At 38.4% G+C, this 15,505-nt stretch overlaps 1 protein-coding gene across 8 annotated transcripts in view; it reads right to left on the bottom strand.

Annotated features, from left to right (window-relative positions):
• Positions 1 to 2,650: 2,650 nt before the first annotated feature.
• The window catches only part of NIN (ninein), a 57,249-nt gene continuing 44,394 nt past the window's right edge, over positions 2,651 to 15,505 (bottom strand). For 3 of the 8 annotated variants that reach the window (XM_079307802.1, XM_079307803.1, XM_079307804.1), the window contains exons 25-30: positions 14,747 to 14,923; positions 14,055 to 14,204; positions 13,665 to 13,763; positions 10,778 to 10,948; positions 5,729 to 5,842; positions 4,754 to 5,130 (exon numbers count right to left, since the gene is read on the bottom strand). In XM_079307802.1, the coding sequence (XP_079163928.1) occupies positions 4,921 to 5,130; positions 5,729 to 5,842; positions 10,778 to 10,948; positions 13,665 to 13,763; positions 14,055 to 14,204; positions 14,747 to 14,923 (921 nt within the window). In that variant the 3' untranslated portion in view covers positions 4,754 to 4,920. Of the gene's footprint in view, positions 5,131 to 5,728; positions 5,843 to 7,499; positions 7,998 to 10,777; positions 10,949 to 13,664; positions 13,764 to 14,054; positions 14,205 to 14,746; positions 14,954 to 15,505 lie in introns of those variants that run through there. The other 5 variants (XM_079307807.1, XM_079307808.1, XM_079307805.1 and 2 more) reach the window with 3 other exon arrangements.

The raw sequence follows: 15,505 nt of genomic DNA, 5'->3' as shown, positions 1-15,505 counted from the left end.
GATTGGTTTATTTTATATAGACAGAGCGAGCAGCGCGCTGGGGACAGCGTGAGGGGTGACCACGCTTCCACCCAACTTTGGTTTGCAGCTACCTTTTTATAGTATTTTATAGTGTTTTCCTTGTAGTAATCAATAATTGTTATTATTTTGTTGTAATGCTGCAAAGTAACCAGTGGTGGTTAAAGAAAATTCCAAACTTCCGTGGGACAGCTCTTGGGACAATTGGTCATGGAACCATCTGGTCTGGGTAGGTAAAGAACAGAAGAAATAGGAAGTCTGATCATTAGCAGATAGTTTGTGATTGATTACACAAAGGCAGGAATCTGATTCTGAAAAAAAAAAAAACTCTATGGAAAACCCTTTTCTGTTTTCTTTTACAAACTGGTATACAATATTCAATACACAAAATTCATAACAGGGTGATTTAAAACAGAATGATTTAATGTTGTATTTTCCTTTCATTAGTGTCACGCTTCATTTCAGATTTAAGTATTCTGGTTTATACTAACCCCAATACTTTTATAATTAACACGAATCTTTTATCAATTATCATAACAGAGTGACAGAGCCACACAGTGACAGAGTCATGGAATTGTTGAGGTTGGAAAATGTCTCTGAGATCAGCCGGTCCCAGCTGTGCCCACCTTGTCACCCTGCCACATCCAGACCTTCCTTAGGCATTCCAAACCTCCCTGGGCAGCCTCTTCCAACACCTGACAACCCTTTCTGTGGAGAAATTGTCCCTAATATTCCATTTAAACCTCCCCTGGCCCAGCCTGAGGCTGTTCCCTTTCCTCCTGTCCCTGTTCCTGGAGCAGATCCCAAATCCCCCCCAGTGTCCCCTCCTGCCAGGGAGTTGTGCAGAGCCAGAAATTCCCCCTGAGCCTCCTTTGCTCCAGCCTGAGCTCCTGCCCAGCTCCCTCAGGAATTCTCCTGGTGCTCCATTCCCTTCCCTGGACACTCTCCAGCCCCTCTTGTCCTGTCAGAACTGGACACAGCAGAGTTTGACAGGGAGGATGGAGCTGTGCTCCCCTCCAGCCTTTCCCCTCCCCTGATCCTGTCCAAGGCTTACAACAATCACTCAATACTTCCCATACAAAGGTGAGGAGCAGGGATGCAACTGCAGTTAAAAATAAACCAAGGTGTGTTCACCACCATCAGTTTTTACACTCCAATTTCATACTTTTATAATGGAAGAAACTACTTTTTCAGAGAGTTTTTTTTTATTATTGTGTATGCCTTTGATAAATTTGCAGATGCTAATTTGAAGTATTTGCAACATCCATGGGAAGAGAAGCTGTGGCTGCCCCTGGATCCCTGGAAGTGTCCAAGGCCAGGCTGGACATTGGGATAGTGGAAGGTGTGGGACTGGATGGGCTTTAGATCCCTCCCAACCCAAATTATTCCATGATTTTCATGCTGGATAAAAACCAAAAGACACAAGTGTGCATCATACATTAATGTATTTTTTATGCTCATTATAAATAATGTGTCAGTTGCTTCATCTCTCAGTTTTACATGATGTTCTAAGGACAATATATTACACCAGAACAAAACAAACTCCATAGAAAAAAAAAATATACATTTGTTTTTCCTTTATACAGAAGTTGTTTGTCATGAAATGACACTAAACAGGGAAATGATGGAAAACCTGAGTGACAGAGATGGCATTTCCTGGAAGTAAACAAAAGGATTTTACCCTTGATCAATCCAGACTCTGCTGTACCTAACACCTAACCTGGCTAAAATCAAATATGTTACAATCCTTTTTCTTTCCCCAGTCAGAATTCAAACATCTCAATTTTCCTTGTATTTAAAGTACTGCTTGGGGCATGTGCCACAATTCAGACTTTTTAAATCATTCCAAATTGACAAGTAGCACTTCAACAGTGTCAAATTTGTACACCTCTATTTAACTTGTCCCCTTCCAAAAGCCCCAACCTGAAATGTCTATGTGCCTTTATTTTCACAGTGATTCATAAAAATAAAAGTTGAAAACATTTAAAACACCTTCTGGTAATGAAGTGGTTCATATCTGACATGGCAGGACCTGTTGTAGGAACAGAAATTCAGTGATTTTTGACTGCAACAATAACATTAAATACTTTGGTTTTTTTGCCTATTCTGCATAGGAGACACATTCATGCACAAAACACCCCTAATGCTTAATAAATTATGTGTTTCTATGCTCATTTTCAGTAGCCTGGACTTTGTAACAAACAGCTGCTTCTCTCCTGAGCTGACACAGTGAATGAAGGAGAAATGTGACACCGTCTGGAAGCAGCTCTGCCTCTCTCTGGGATGGGATTGTCCTGAATTGTCCTGAATTGTCCTGTGGACACCGAGCCAGTACAGTACAGGAAGGCAAAGGCACTTCTGAGAATTCATTCACACAAATCTTCCAGTGAGTTTTGCCTCAAGTGTTTGGATGTTTTCCTCCTCCTCTCTCCTGTAGTTAAGTTGGGGGTTTTTTTGTTTTTTTTCTTTGAAATTTAGTGAAAAAGAAGTAGAGCAAGGTAGGATAGGGGAGAAAGGGAAAAGCCAAAAGTCCCTTTTCCCTATTTTTCCTTCTCCCTTTTTTGGTGCTGTGCTCTAGCAACGTCTGTGTTTGGTTTATAAAAGCCTGGTAACTACCAGGAGATTAAAAGAATTAAGTTAAGTAGTCCAGCCTTTAAATTGAGCAACATGAAAATAATTGCACAATAATTTAAGTGAAATATTCATTCCTTCCTTTTGGATTTTGGTCACAGACACAAGTAAATCAAGGTCAAGGTATGAAGTAGTCTTAAAATGAGCTAGATATTTTTTTCTAAATACAGTTCTGAATCTCATTTCTTTTGTTTCCTGGAATGATTTTGGAACTTTGCTGATTTCCACAGCATGGGTTTAGGGTGTGCTCAGTTCCCACCTTGTCAGCACGCAGCCCTGGTACCCACACAGAGATTTCTTATCATGTAATTCAGACCACTTGGTGATGAACAGCAAAAGTAACAACCAATCACTACTTCAGGTTTTTAAACCCTCAGATTTCTATCAGTTTGAGACATTTCCAGCTTGTGAAAATATCTTTGCAGCCTCTGAAAAAAATCTGTAAATCCTTGAATTTGGGATGACTTGGAGAAATCTCCACTACACGCATTTCAAAAAGCACAGCAGTGAAATAATTTATGAGGACTTCAACATGATGATCTTCCATGATTCTATTTCCATTTCCACTTTGTGGCCTGCACAAAGCAATAGAGGGGGAAAAGGAGGAAAAGGTCATTTCCTGTGTCTAGTTCAGACCACAAACCCTCCAAAATTGATAACTAACCCCAGAGACACAGGGAACATCCTCTCAGCCTCATCAGTACACAGTAAAACTCATTTTCCAGAGGCTCCTCCACAGTTTGCAGGCAGTGTTACCCCAGTTTCTGGAGGAATTTTGGCTCCTGACTGAATTTTCAGCTTGCCAGTGGTCTCTGAGAAAAAACACCTCTTCCTCCCCCTCCTCAAACATGTGTATTTAAAGAGGTCCAGTTTCAAGTATTCCAGAATGGCCCCTGTGCCCAGTTTGACTTAATTGTGTCTTACTGGTCTGAGAGAGGCAGCTTAACACACAAACCCTTGAGCAGGTTTATTTTATCCAGCTCCTTCTGACAAACCCCTCTGTCTTGAAGGTGTTCCCAAAAAATTTGCATTTCTTCACCAAGAGGAGGTTCCACCTCTCATCCCAACCTTGATGCTCCTCTGCATGCTGAGTAAGGAGCACCCAGGTAATACTCACCAAATCCAATTTGGTTTATCCTGCTTTCCCTAAGGTGTGTTTATCTCCTTCTGCTGACATTAATACCCACAGTTATAGCTGAAGGAAGCTGATTTAGGCTGTTATTCCCTGAGTTCTTCATAATTTCACTGAATGTGTTTCTTCACAACTAATGACAGACTTAGATTGTGTACTAGGATGAACACAAAAGACAAGACTTTTCCAAATGATTCCTCAGGTCAGGACAAATGCTGCATTCCTGGCAAAGCTCCATGTTTGTGAGGGTTCCAACAACAGGATCCCACTGACAAAATCATCCAAGTGCCCCTCTTCATTCTTCTGCCAGCTGTTTAATAAATACACTGCACTGCTTCACTGAATTTACAAACCACATAAACAAAACTCCCATCTTTGCTTCTGCTGAGTGGCTCTTCCTTGGTTTAACTTATTTCCATGTACAAAAGCAGTAAGGCCTCTACAATTCAGAATTGTCTGGCAGCACAGCTTAAAAAAAATAAGGAAATCACAGTCTTTATTTGCTAGCTGGGAAATTTCTTCAGGTAAAATAGTGTCACACTTTGTTGGAGGCAGTAGTCTAGTTCTGTATTTTAAATAAAACTCTCTTTTTCTGAGCTTTGCAGAGAAACAGCCATGAAGAAGAACCCAGAGCCTAATGAATAATTGCTTCAGAAAAACCAGAATCAGTTTACAGGACACAACCCATACCAGCAAAGTTCTGCTTTCAACAACATTTCTACTGACAATGTTGAAGACTGACCCATCACCATTTTCAAGTTTGGAGCAGTATTTTAGAGAGCTGAAAATATTGTTTTCAGTTCAACAATCTGAGTTTGCTTTGGGCCTTTGTTCAATCTACATGATCCAGTACAGGAAATTCAGAATTTGGATTTTAAATGAAAGCCAAGGCATCAAAATAAGTTAACCTAGAAAAACGTAAGTTTGGGATTTCTTTTTTTTTTTTACAGAGTGATGGTTACTTCTAGGCAAGTGATGGTTACTTTTAGGCAAAACTTAGCAGAAAACCAGTTTGGGAACCAACAAAATTCTCCAGTTTGGGCACTAAAACTCCTTCAGTACAAAAAGGCAACGCAGTGAGAAGCTGAAATATTCCCATTTCAGTAAAGTGCTCGGGGCTGTGACACACAACAGCTTGGCTATGACCTGATCTCTGCTGCTGGGCTGAAGGAGGGGGAGGCCAAGTTCTTCACTATTCTGTTGAGGTTGGCAATTTTCTCCTCCAGTAAATAATTCTTCCTCTCTGCAGTTTTCTGCCTCTGCTCCGTGGCCTCCAGCGCCTTCAGCAGCTGCGCGTTCTCCACGTACAGATCCTTGACCATGGAATCTGCCTTGGTGTTCTTGGACAGCTGGGGTGGGACAGGGGACACAGGCACTCAGCAAGTGACAGCCAGAAACTCCACAGGAGGGTGAGCAAGTGGCAATGTGGCAATTGTAACTCAGACATCAAAGGAAAAACACATTTGGTCTTATTATGAGAATGTTTTGAGACTGGAAAAGATTCAACTTGTCAGGTGAGCTCTGCTTTACAGCATTTATCCTCTAAGGATAAATTTAGTGCACGAGAGAATCCACTGAGATACTTGCAAAAAACCCCAAAACCACATCAAACAAAGGATGAATTTGGGGCAGGAGGCATCAAAGAAATCAATACTTGATTTTCTCCTCAAGAAATTACTTTTGCCTCCTTTTCTAAGCAACTTTTCCAGTTAGAATCCTCAGCTGAAATTTGATTTTTGTTTCTTGATTTAGGAAATCAATGAGTAGTGGATTTTGTCTCCAATCTGGAATTTTATGAAGTTTTGGGCAAATATGCTGTACTTGAGCTCTACAGCATTCAATAAAACCACTTTTAACTTTATCCTGAACAACAGCTTGACAGCTTTAGCCCATTTAGGGGTTTACAGAAGGAATGGGGCAGGTTTGAGGAAGTCCAAGAACACTTACTTGTTCTTTCAGCTGATTTACTTTATCTTGGAGAAGCCTCTTCACAAGCCTTAATTTCTGCTCCACATCCATCATCCGCTCTTCCATCATTTTTAGAAGCTGCTCATGACCCTCCTGGAAAGCAACATTTATGTGAAAAATCAGTTTAAAAAAATCAGTTCCCATTCACCAGTCTCTTTTGTTTTTCCAGAAAATAGCTGGCTTTCCACACTTCAGTTTGATTTAGAGGTAATCAAATTAATAAACCCTTCATTGAAGCAAAATATTGTGGCAACACTTAAAGGATGCTCTGAGCATTGCACTGGTTATCCAAGCAAGTTACACTTGAAATTATCAAATCAAGGAAAAATTATATCAAATCCTAATTCTGTATTGTCTGTATCAGAGCTGGATAATTTCCTTTTCTTGTTCTTTGGTGCTGCCAAATTTCTGATGAATGTGGGTAACAAAATGCCAATTTAATGGTTTTAGAATAAAAATAAGGTGAAGTTATAAGGTCATGTTTGACATTTTAATTATCCTCCCATGCCAGAGAGAAATGGAGTAATATCCAAAAGAAGAAGGATTCCAAACTTCATTTTTTACATCTTTTTAGATTAGTTTTCATAACCCTAAAGTGGCTTTCTTCTTTTTCTTCAGCAAGGTGACAACTAAAAGCATAATTCTGTGTCATGAGACCATTACACCAACACCTGAGGGAAATTTTCCCAAATAAATAAGAAACATCAGGAATTACAAAAGAATTTGTTTGGATTTAAGAACTTTAGACACTGAGAGCAGGAAAATTGAGACTTGATTTTAATGCTTGTTTGTTACTCAAATTCTAGGCAGTCATTTGAGGAGGTAAACTCAGAAAAAGCACCAACCCAAAATAAAACACCTTCAAACCCAAACCCATCCCACCTGTGGAGGAGGATAAATGAAAATCTGCTTCAGGTAAGGAGTTCCTCATGTAAAACCCTACAAAATGATCCCCTTGGGGGGTTGATTGAAACCCACTCAACATTTTATTTGCTGTAACACCAGAAACTCAAATCTGTGTATGAGGTTATGTGATAATTCAATTTTTATGGAACAGCTTACATAGGAGTCACATAAAAAAAAAGTTTTACAGTGTGGGTGGAGTGGATATTTTTCTCAATTAATGGAATTTGATTGGAATTCAAATCCCTGGAACTCACTATTCCACTTCCCATTGGTTGCAGAAGCCTTGAGTGAGTAGTTATGAGGAAAAGAAGAATTAGAGAGGTCTCAGTTGCAGTGGATTCCTGTTTTTTTGCCTTTAGTGTTCTCACTTCACATTATTTCATGTTAAAGGGGAGAAAATCAGCTCAGGCAGAAGCTTTAAGGTCATTAAAATAGGAGAAAAATGATCTTTACAAGCAAAACAGCTGAAATGGTTCATAGCTCCAACTAGAAAAATCACAGGCCTTAAAGAGGTTTTACTGAACTAAAAGTATAAAATCCTAATTTAATCAAGTAGTTTGAGACAAAATAAAAACTATAGAATTTTATCCAATAAACAATATTTCCCCCTTTTTACTTTATGGTCACAGCAGTAGAAGATCCCTCATATTGTTAAATTTTCAGGTACATCTGCTGAAGAAAAATTGAGTTTTTTGTACTCTAGTACATCCCCACCAGAAATCCTTCCCAGAACTCCTGACAGAACAATGTTCATTACCAAAGATAAATATTTTGTCTAAATTTTGTTCATCCTTGAAGTGGAAATTATTGATTTCTATGAAGACAAGAGACATTCTGCTTAAAAAAAAAAAAGATTTTATTTTTCATTTACATCAAAAAAAGTCATCTTTCCCTGTTAAAAAGTTTATACATCTTATACAAAAACGCAGTATAAATACCCCAGATTTTTCTTCAAATCTCATATAAAATTAGTACCATTTGAGAAAAATAGGCTCTTTCCCATTACTGAACAACTGCACATTTTTAAATAACATAAATAAAACCCTTTTGGAACAAATTTTAAAAAGTTTCTGAGCTTTCACAAAATAGCTTCTAGACAAATAAATAAAATAACACTGCGGAGCGACTTTTTTTTTGGGGAGGAAAAAAAAAAAAGGGGAGGGGAAAAAAATATTTTTTTTTGATCCTCAAGTTTCTCAGCTTATGCCAGTTCTGTGGTGTTTGTTTTTTTTTTGTTTTTATCATGGGAAAGGAAGGGGATCAAAAGCAGCCAGAGGTGTCAGAGGTGCCCGATCCTCCGGTAGGAATCTGCGTGCACTGCTCGCTGCTCCGGTAGCAAGGCCTAGAGAAAGGAGGCAAGTGGGAATATTCACACCCTGAGATCCAGGTTTGTCTGCAAAACATCTACACTTCAAGCAAAAAAAAAAAAAATATAAAATCACCAATACAAGCAAAGCAAGCAACACAGGATCAAAACAAAAAAAAAAAACACGCAAAAAAAAAAAAATCACACGCACGAAGAAAAACATGCAGAGCATCTTCTGTTTTATATATAAATGGGGGTATTGGCACTGCACAGCTGGGAGATTGAGGGGGTATTTGCTACATCTAAACACTCATCCATGGTTTTTAAGAGATATGGGGCAGTAATTAAGTCAGAGAAAGATTTCCTCTAGAAAACGTTGCTTTCTCGCTCTCAAAAATCTCATTTATAACATAAAAATCATAAAACCACACAGATTGCCAAGTATTTGGGAAAAGTGTAGCCAAACTGGCTCTCATTTAAAAACTTTGCATTTCTATCTCAAACCTTATTGTTTTTCCTTCAGAGTGAACAAGCAGCTGGTCAGAGGGGATATGAAATTTGAAATAAAGAGCTGTACAAAGGGGGAATTGAGCAACTCAAAACCAATCAGTGCTAGGCAAACTTGGGGAAATATTGGGTAATTAATAAGCTCCCAAATTTAGTTATTGAGAAAGGGATATGAGGTAATCACAGCAGAAACAGTCACTGGGAATTTAGAAGAGTCTAGACAGGTTAACACAGTAGAAACAGCTCAGGAGTTATAATTTAAATTAATTTCTTAAATTTATAACAGCAGCCTTTGGATGAAAATAACTCAGGACTAACTGTAAAATGAATGAAAAACCACAGACAACCAGGATCAAAAAAGCAAAGAAAACTGCAAAGCAGGATAAACACAAAATAGTTCCATTAAAAAAAAAAATAAAAAATAGGGATAACTTTTCCTCATTAGACAGGATCTAAGAAAGCTGCAAAATGCAAAGCAGCAGCAGCACTAAATAATTCATTTTACACAGAAAGCATGGAGACAACCTGACCTTGTACTCACTGGTGAAAGGATGATGGAGAGGGATTAGGATGGAAGTTTTCAGGGTGCTAAAGGGGACATTAAAAGGGACATGAGCTCAACTAAATGTTAAACCCTAAAAATCAGGATGGCAAAGAAAAAAAAGATCAGAGATTCAAGCAGGAGGTGCTTACAAGGAGCAGCAAAGTGGAGACAAACAAATAAATCTGGCTTTGTTTATAACTGCAGGTTTTAAAAAAATATTTAGAAAGTTTTGTAGTAAAAAAAAGGGGTATTATAAACCAGATTATCCACTCATTTAAGGAAAAAAGTTAAAAGGATTAAGTGCATTAGTGCATTGACAGCAAATATTTGCAAAGTTTCTCTAAGTATTTTTAAATTCACCAAGCTTTTCCAGGAAATGCAGGAGCAATTCATCTCTAGAACTGCAAGTTCCAGGATGTGACTTGTTTGCAGATTGTTCCAAAATCTGAATTACAAAGTCATCACTCCTAATGCAATCCCAGCACATTCACTTGCAGCTGCCACTGCTGCAATATGGCTTTGATTGATTTTCTAATTAAACTGCACATTTTGCTCCCCATGGTATGGGACCAAGTACTTCTGAAGAGGAACTTTACAATCTATTTATTTCTACTTAAACTGAAATTATTTGCTTTTATTTTTTAAGAAACATTTAGATTTTATGCCTTTCTTAAAAAAAAAAATTTTACTCCAAGTTTTGAATACTTTAAAAACTGGTTGATGCCTGTACTCTTTCCATAATACCTTTTTTTCTGGAATACCTATTACCATATTTAGAGATTTTTTATCTTCAAAGTCTTGGTACTATTATTATCATTATTATTATCATTTTAAGGTATTATTTTAAAGTACAAATGCAATCTAAATTTAAAATATAAGAGGGGTGGTTTTTTCCATGCTACCAAATGAATAAATAGCTAATAGTATTTTATCTAATTTATTTATCTAATCTAAGTACATATCTACATAAATATCTAATCTAAAATAGATAAAATACTAAATATACATTTAGGTTATTTAGAGCTTTACCTTTTCTATAAAATAGAGCTGTAATATTATTTTAAGACCTTATTTGACCTGAGCCAAAGCTTTAGAGATTTAGAGATCCAATTACTTTTTGAAGAAAAGGATCATTTGCCAATTTGTATGTGGCAGATGCAAACCTTTCTATTGCCTATAATCCAATTTTACAAGGTAAAAAATTAACACTGAAAGTGACTCTGCCCAGTGGGGGCAGTGGATGAATTAATCTTCCTTGGAATTGTTTTTTCCTCAGAAATGCCAATGTTGGAGTTTCTGTCCAACAGCAGCAGTGTCTTGTCTCATGGCCAAATCAGCAAGATTTCCTTAGGAAAAGGATTAATTTGTGCTCTGCTACACCTGACACAGCTCCATGTGACAGCAACAGCCCAAATTAGGATTTGATGTGATGGTTGCCTGTGTGTTTTAAAAATAATAGTTCCAGATACAATCATTGGGTAAAGAAACAAACAAAAGCCCCTATAAACACTCAATGCACATGGAGCAGAAGGAGAAAAGCCAGTTAAATGTGGTTTATCTCAAAAAAAAAAAAAAAAAAAAAAAGAAGAGGACTTCAGAAGGAAGCTGTGGCTCAGGCTAACCATGCCAATACCTTTGCTGGCATCAAATTTAATTTTTGAACTGGCATAAACAGAGAACGGATCTCACCAGAATAATTAAAAAAAAAAACCCCAACTAAATGAAACACTTGAAACATTTTCACTGGCCAGGTGAGGAGCCTTACCTGCTGCATGTTTGTCCCCGAGGCTCTGCTCTCCAGCTCTTCCTGCAGGTGCTGACTCCTCCTCTCTGCCTGCAGCAGCTGCTGCTGGAGCTGCAGGAATTGTTCCCTGGGCACTGTGGCACAGCCTTGCTGCTGGGAGCTCTGGCTATGCATCCCCCTGGACTGGAGCATCTGGGGAAGCAAAAAATCCAACATTTCAGCACCTCCTCCCTCTGCACAGGGCTCTCCAGGCAGCAGCTTGCTCTCACATTTCTGGTGTGCAAGGGAAACAAGCCTGCACTAAGTGACACTAGGTGAACAGGCAACTTTTATCCAAAAAAAAAAAAAAAAAAAAAAAGGAATTTCACACAAAGGAAGGTGGGTTTTGATTCATCGTTTCAGGCCTGAATTTTTGATGAATTCCTATCAAAGTTTACTTGGTGAGCTTTAAGTAATTATGTCTCATTTCAAGGGGAAGGCTGAAGTTGTGCTGATTATTAGTTGTGCTGATTATTTCTACTCTTTAGGATAGAGAGGGAACATTTATCTCTGATATTACCTTCAGAATTCAGTATTTAATACACCCTAGATATTTCCTAATGTTCACTCCTAACTGTGGAGATATTAAGAGCTAAGATAGTCATGTGAAAAAATTTAAAATTTTTCCAGACTAAAGCAAAATACAGGTAAAGTAACTTACAGTTGGAAGAGTTAATGATAATAAAAAGGATCAGAACTGAGCAGTAAAAATCCCTGATGGTTCAGAAACTCATTTGCAGCTGGAATTTGTGTACCATTAATAATTTCTTTCCATAAAGATCCTGTTGCCTTAAAACCATTACTCCATTCCCTTGGGGAAAGGTGTATAAGATTATCTTGGTGATTTAAATTTTCCTTTCACAACTGGCAAAATTAATTTGAATATTATTTCAGTTATTGACTACCTCTAACTAAATATTTTTCACAATGGTGCAGCTCTTCTGGCCTTATCTCTGCTGGTGCAGGTAAACAGAAAATAGGTTTATAAATACTTGAAAATAAAACTCTCTGTACTTTTTAAAGCTTGTTAGGGTTTCTCTTTGTAAAGGAGCTGTTCTTTTGCTGACAATATAACCAGTGAAAACAATGAGCTTTAGGTGGAATTTCTTTCAGGGTTCCTCTCATGAAGCACATGAATAACTAATGAGGAAACAGTCAATTAGTGTTAACAGCATCTTAAAAATAAATACTAATGAAACAACAATGAAAACAATACAGCCCTGCTGTATTCATCTGTGGAAGAAAATGGAACAATCATGAGCTTGCTAAACTATCAGGATGATGTCAAGTGGGATCAGAAATTCATTAATTTAAGGAAACATTGGACAATCTGGTGGAAAAGCATGCAGGCACCTTCAAGCCTCACAGTCAATGGGGGAGCAGGAAGCCACTTTTCATTCTCTCACTTCCAATTTTAATTTTTTTGGAAGCAATGGGGTGATTTCTCTCCATTTTCATGGCACCCTCTTAGGAACAAACAGCTCCTTGGGATACAGAACCACACACATGAACCACAAAGAACCTGGTGCAGCTCTCCAAAATTGACACTGAAATGAAGAGTGGCTTCTTTACTTAAGAGATGTATGGAATAAAAAGAAAATCAAACCACAAAAAAAAAAAAAAAACAAACCCAAAACTAAAGGAATGTTTTCTCCATGCTATGAAGGTACATTAAAAATTATTGCTCTACCTTTGCACACTATTTCAGAGAGAGAACTGCCCCCTTCTCTGCTAGTTCCAACCACTGACTTCTAGCCAGGTTAGCCATGGACAAAAGGAGAACAGGCACAAAAGAGAGAGTTAGAAGTCAGAAATCACTGAGTGAAAGTTGCACACACCTGCTGGGAAAGGGTTAAGGAGGAACAAAATCCTGAGTGTTTGAAATGCACATTTCAGGAGAAATCATAATCCCAGGCTTGGTGTTTATGGGTTTGAGTGTTTGGCATTTTCCCAAAGCTTAATTAAGACTATATACATAAATTCACAGGGAATATAAACAGTCTTTTCATTAACTTGTCAAAATCTCGTATTTCCTAATTAGGTTTTTACAGTTTTATTACTAATTACAAAGGATTTTCAACTTAATGGCTCCCATTGGATGAAAAACATGAAGCCATTTATAAAATGCTATAGAAGCCTCATCTGGAAGATGCTATGACTTATAGAGCAAGTAAAAAAAAAATCTAGATTTGTGATTTTTTTTTTAATATTATGTGTTAAACTCAAATCCAAGACATGAAATTTAGACAAGACTACTGAGAGAGAATTTGGAGGTCTGGGCTGACCTTATGGGACACATTAAATACAGTTAATTTGCTCCCTCCTATAACCAAAGACTCCTAAGTTTTGATATTAGTATGATCCATTTCCAGCAGAACTTTTACAGCAGCTTTTGGAAGAATCTCCAGTGAAGTTTTCACTTGTGCCTTTAAATTAACAGTAAGCTGTGCAAATTGATATTTTATCATGATTTAGATAATATTAAACCTAAATTCAGCAAATTATTCCCAGAGGAAATAAGAACAAGTTTCTACATTATGAGCAGCATCACACAAATATAAGATAGGAAATTTTAGGTGTTTTAGGAAGGAAGAGGGAAGTGTCAGCCTTGCCTCAAGTACAGAAACAAATTTCTTTGCTGTTTGATTTTATATCTGAAGCTACATGTGAATTATGATTAAGTAAAACATGCTGCAGAGAGCAGGATGTTTGCCACACAACTTGGTCATCAAAGATGAGCTTAAACATCAGGAGAGCTTAAATCTTCTAGTATCAATTAGTTTTCTACACATCCATAAGTTGGTTTAAAATTAAATGAATTGAGTAAAATAGTGATAAAGACCCAGAGCCAACACTGATTGGAAAGTACCTCCATTAACTGATCATCCAGCTTGACTTGCTTTTTCCTCAGCCCTTCATTTTCTGAGCTGGTTTCCAGTTCACGTTCAAGAGAATTCATCTGACTGATCTATCAGAGACAAGAAGTTTCCTTAGAAAAGCAGCCATTTCTCACTTTTTCTGTTTTTTCACCCCCTCATGAACCATTGAATACTAGCACAACTCAAGTCTAAAACCCAGGAGTATTTGAGCTGTCTCACAGCAGGTACACAGAGCCCCATCAGCTCCTTCAGACACGGATTTGTGAGTGGCAAAGAGCACAAAATTCAGAGTAAAAACCACAAAGTTTCAGCTTAACCCTTGAGCTTCTGAGAGATGGAAAGCACTGCACCGATTTGTGAGTTCACCACCCCAAACTCACCTTCCTGTTTGCAGATGACAGCTCCTTCTGAAGCTGCTCACACTCTCTCTTCAAGCTCAGCTTCTCCTGCTCTATGGCTTTGACAATCCCTGACTGGCTTTGATGCTTTTGGTGCTTTAGGGAAAGGACTGTGGATTCCAGCTGTCGGATCTGAGGAGATCACAGGTGAACAAATGTGAAAAGATGTTCCAGACAACTCCACTTCATCTAAATTAGCAGTTGATTTTGGACTCACACAATCCCAGGATGGTTTAAGCTGGAAAGGACCTTAAATCTCATCCCATTCCACCCCCTGCCATGGACAGGGACACTTCCACTAGCCCAGGCTGCTCCAAGTTCTTGGCCTTGGACATTTCCAGAGATCAAGGGGCAGCCACAGCTTCTCTGGGCAACTCTGGGGTATTTCTGACATATTTGCTTTGATATCTTGGCCTTCTTTCCTTTCACCCTCCCCATAATCCACTTAATATTGCAAGCCAAGAAATTGCTCAAGCAGAATGTCAAGAATATTAAGAATCTTTTTGTTAACTTGAAGCCAGACTGAAATCTTGGACAAGAATTACCAGGACTGTCTTTTGAAGAAGATAAATATCCTGAGAGTGTTGTGGAGTCTCATTCTCTGGAGACACTCCAAACCTGCCTGGATTGTAATCTAGCCAAAGTGACCTCCAAGAGCTCCCAGCCCAGGTTACCTTTTCCCTGGAGTGAGCCAGGTCTGTTTTAGTGCTCTGCACTTCCCTCTGCAGCCTCTCATTCTCCTGCCTGAGCAGCCTCTGCTCCTGCTCTGGCTGCTCCAGCTCATCCCAGGGGATCAGTCCCTGCTGCTCCTGCAGCCCTGAGGGAGGCACAGTCACCTCCAGCACCCTGTTCTTAAGACAGACAGAATTGCAGGGTTAGGCCTTCAACAAAGAAGCAGACATTTGTTCTATTCAGGTGGGCTTTAGGTGCATTTTCAGGAAGTTCAGGCTCTAATGTTGCAGCATTCCCATCTCCCTCCCTGCCCCACTGGTTATTTTCCCTTCAGAAATCCAGTGTGCAAATCCCAAATGCTTCCCTCTGCTAAAATCATGGATAATAGCTGTGTGCACAAGGAGTGCAAAGAGCTCAGCAGCACAAAAAAAAGCAATTTATGCTCTCTTTAGAGGCAAATAGAACTCAGTATTATATATTATGCACTAATAGCTGTAATTTAGCTCCTGTTGTACAATTCTGAAACAGCCTCTTTTCCACGTGGACATGAAATATTCCTTAATTACATGGCAAACAAGCCAAATTAGTAACTGATTTCATAACAGCAATCCCAAGACTGCTGTCTACAACCTCCTTCAGTTACAAATCCTCATTAGCTGAGAGGTTGGTACAATTCTCTACCTTTCAAACCCAAGGTTGCACTGAAAATTAGATCCTCTGTCAATGACTGGTTTAATTTTTATAGTTGATAGGTGTAAAAT

Source organism: Erithacus rubecula (assembly GCF_903797595.1).
Source record: "Erithacus rubecula genome assembly, chromosome: 6".
Lineage (NCBI taxonomy): Eukaryota > Metazoa > Chordata > Aves > Passeriformes > Muscicapidae > Erithacus > Erithacus rubecula.
Note: the sequence above shows the minus strand (reverse complement) of the source record. Positions and strands in the feature narration are given on the sequence as shown.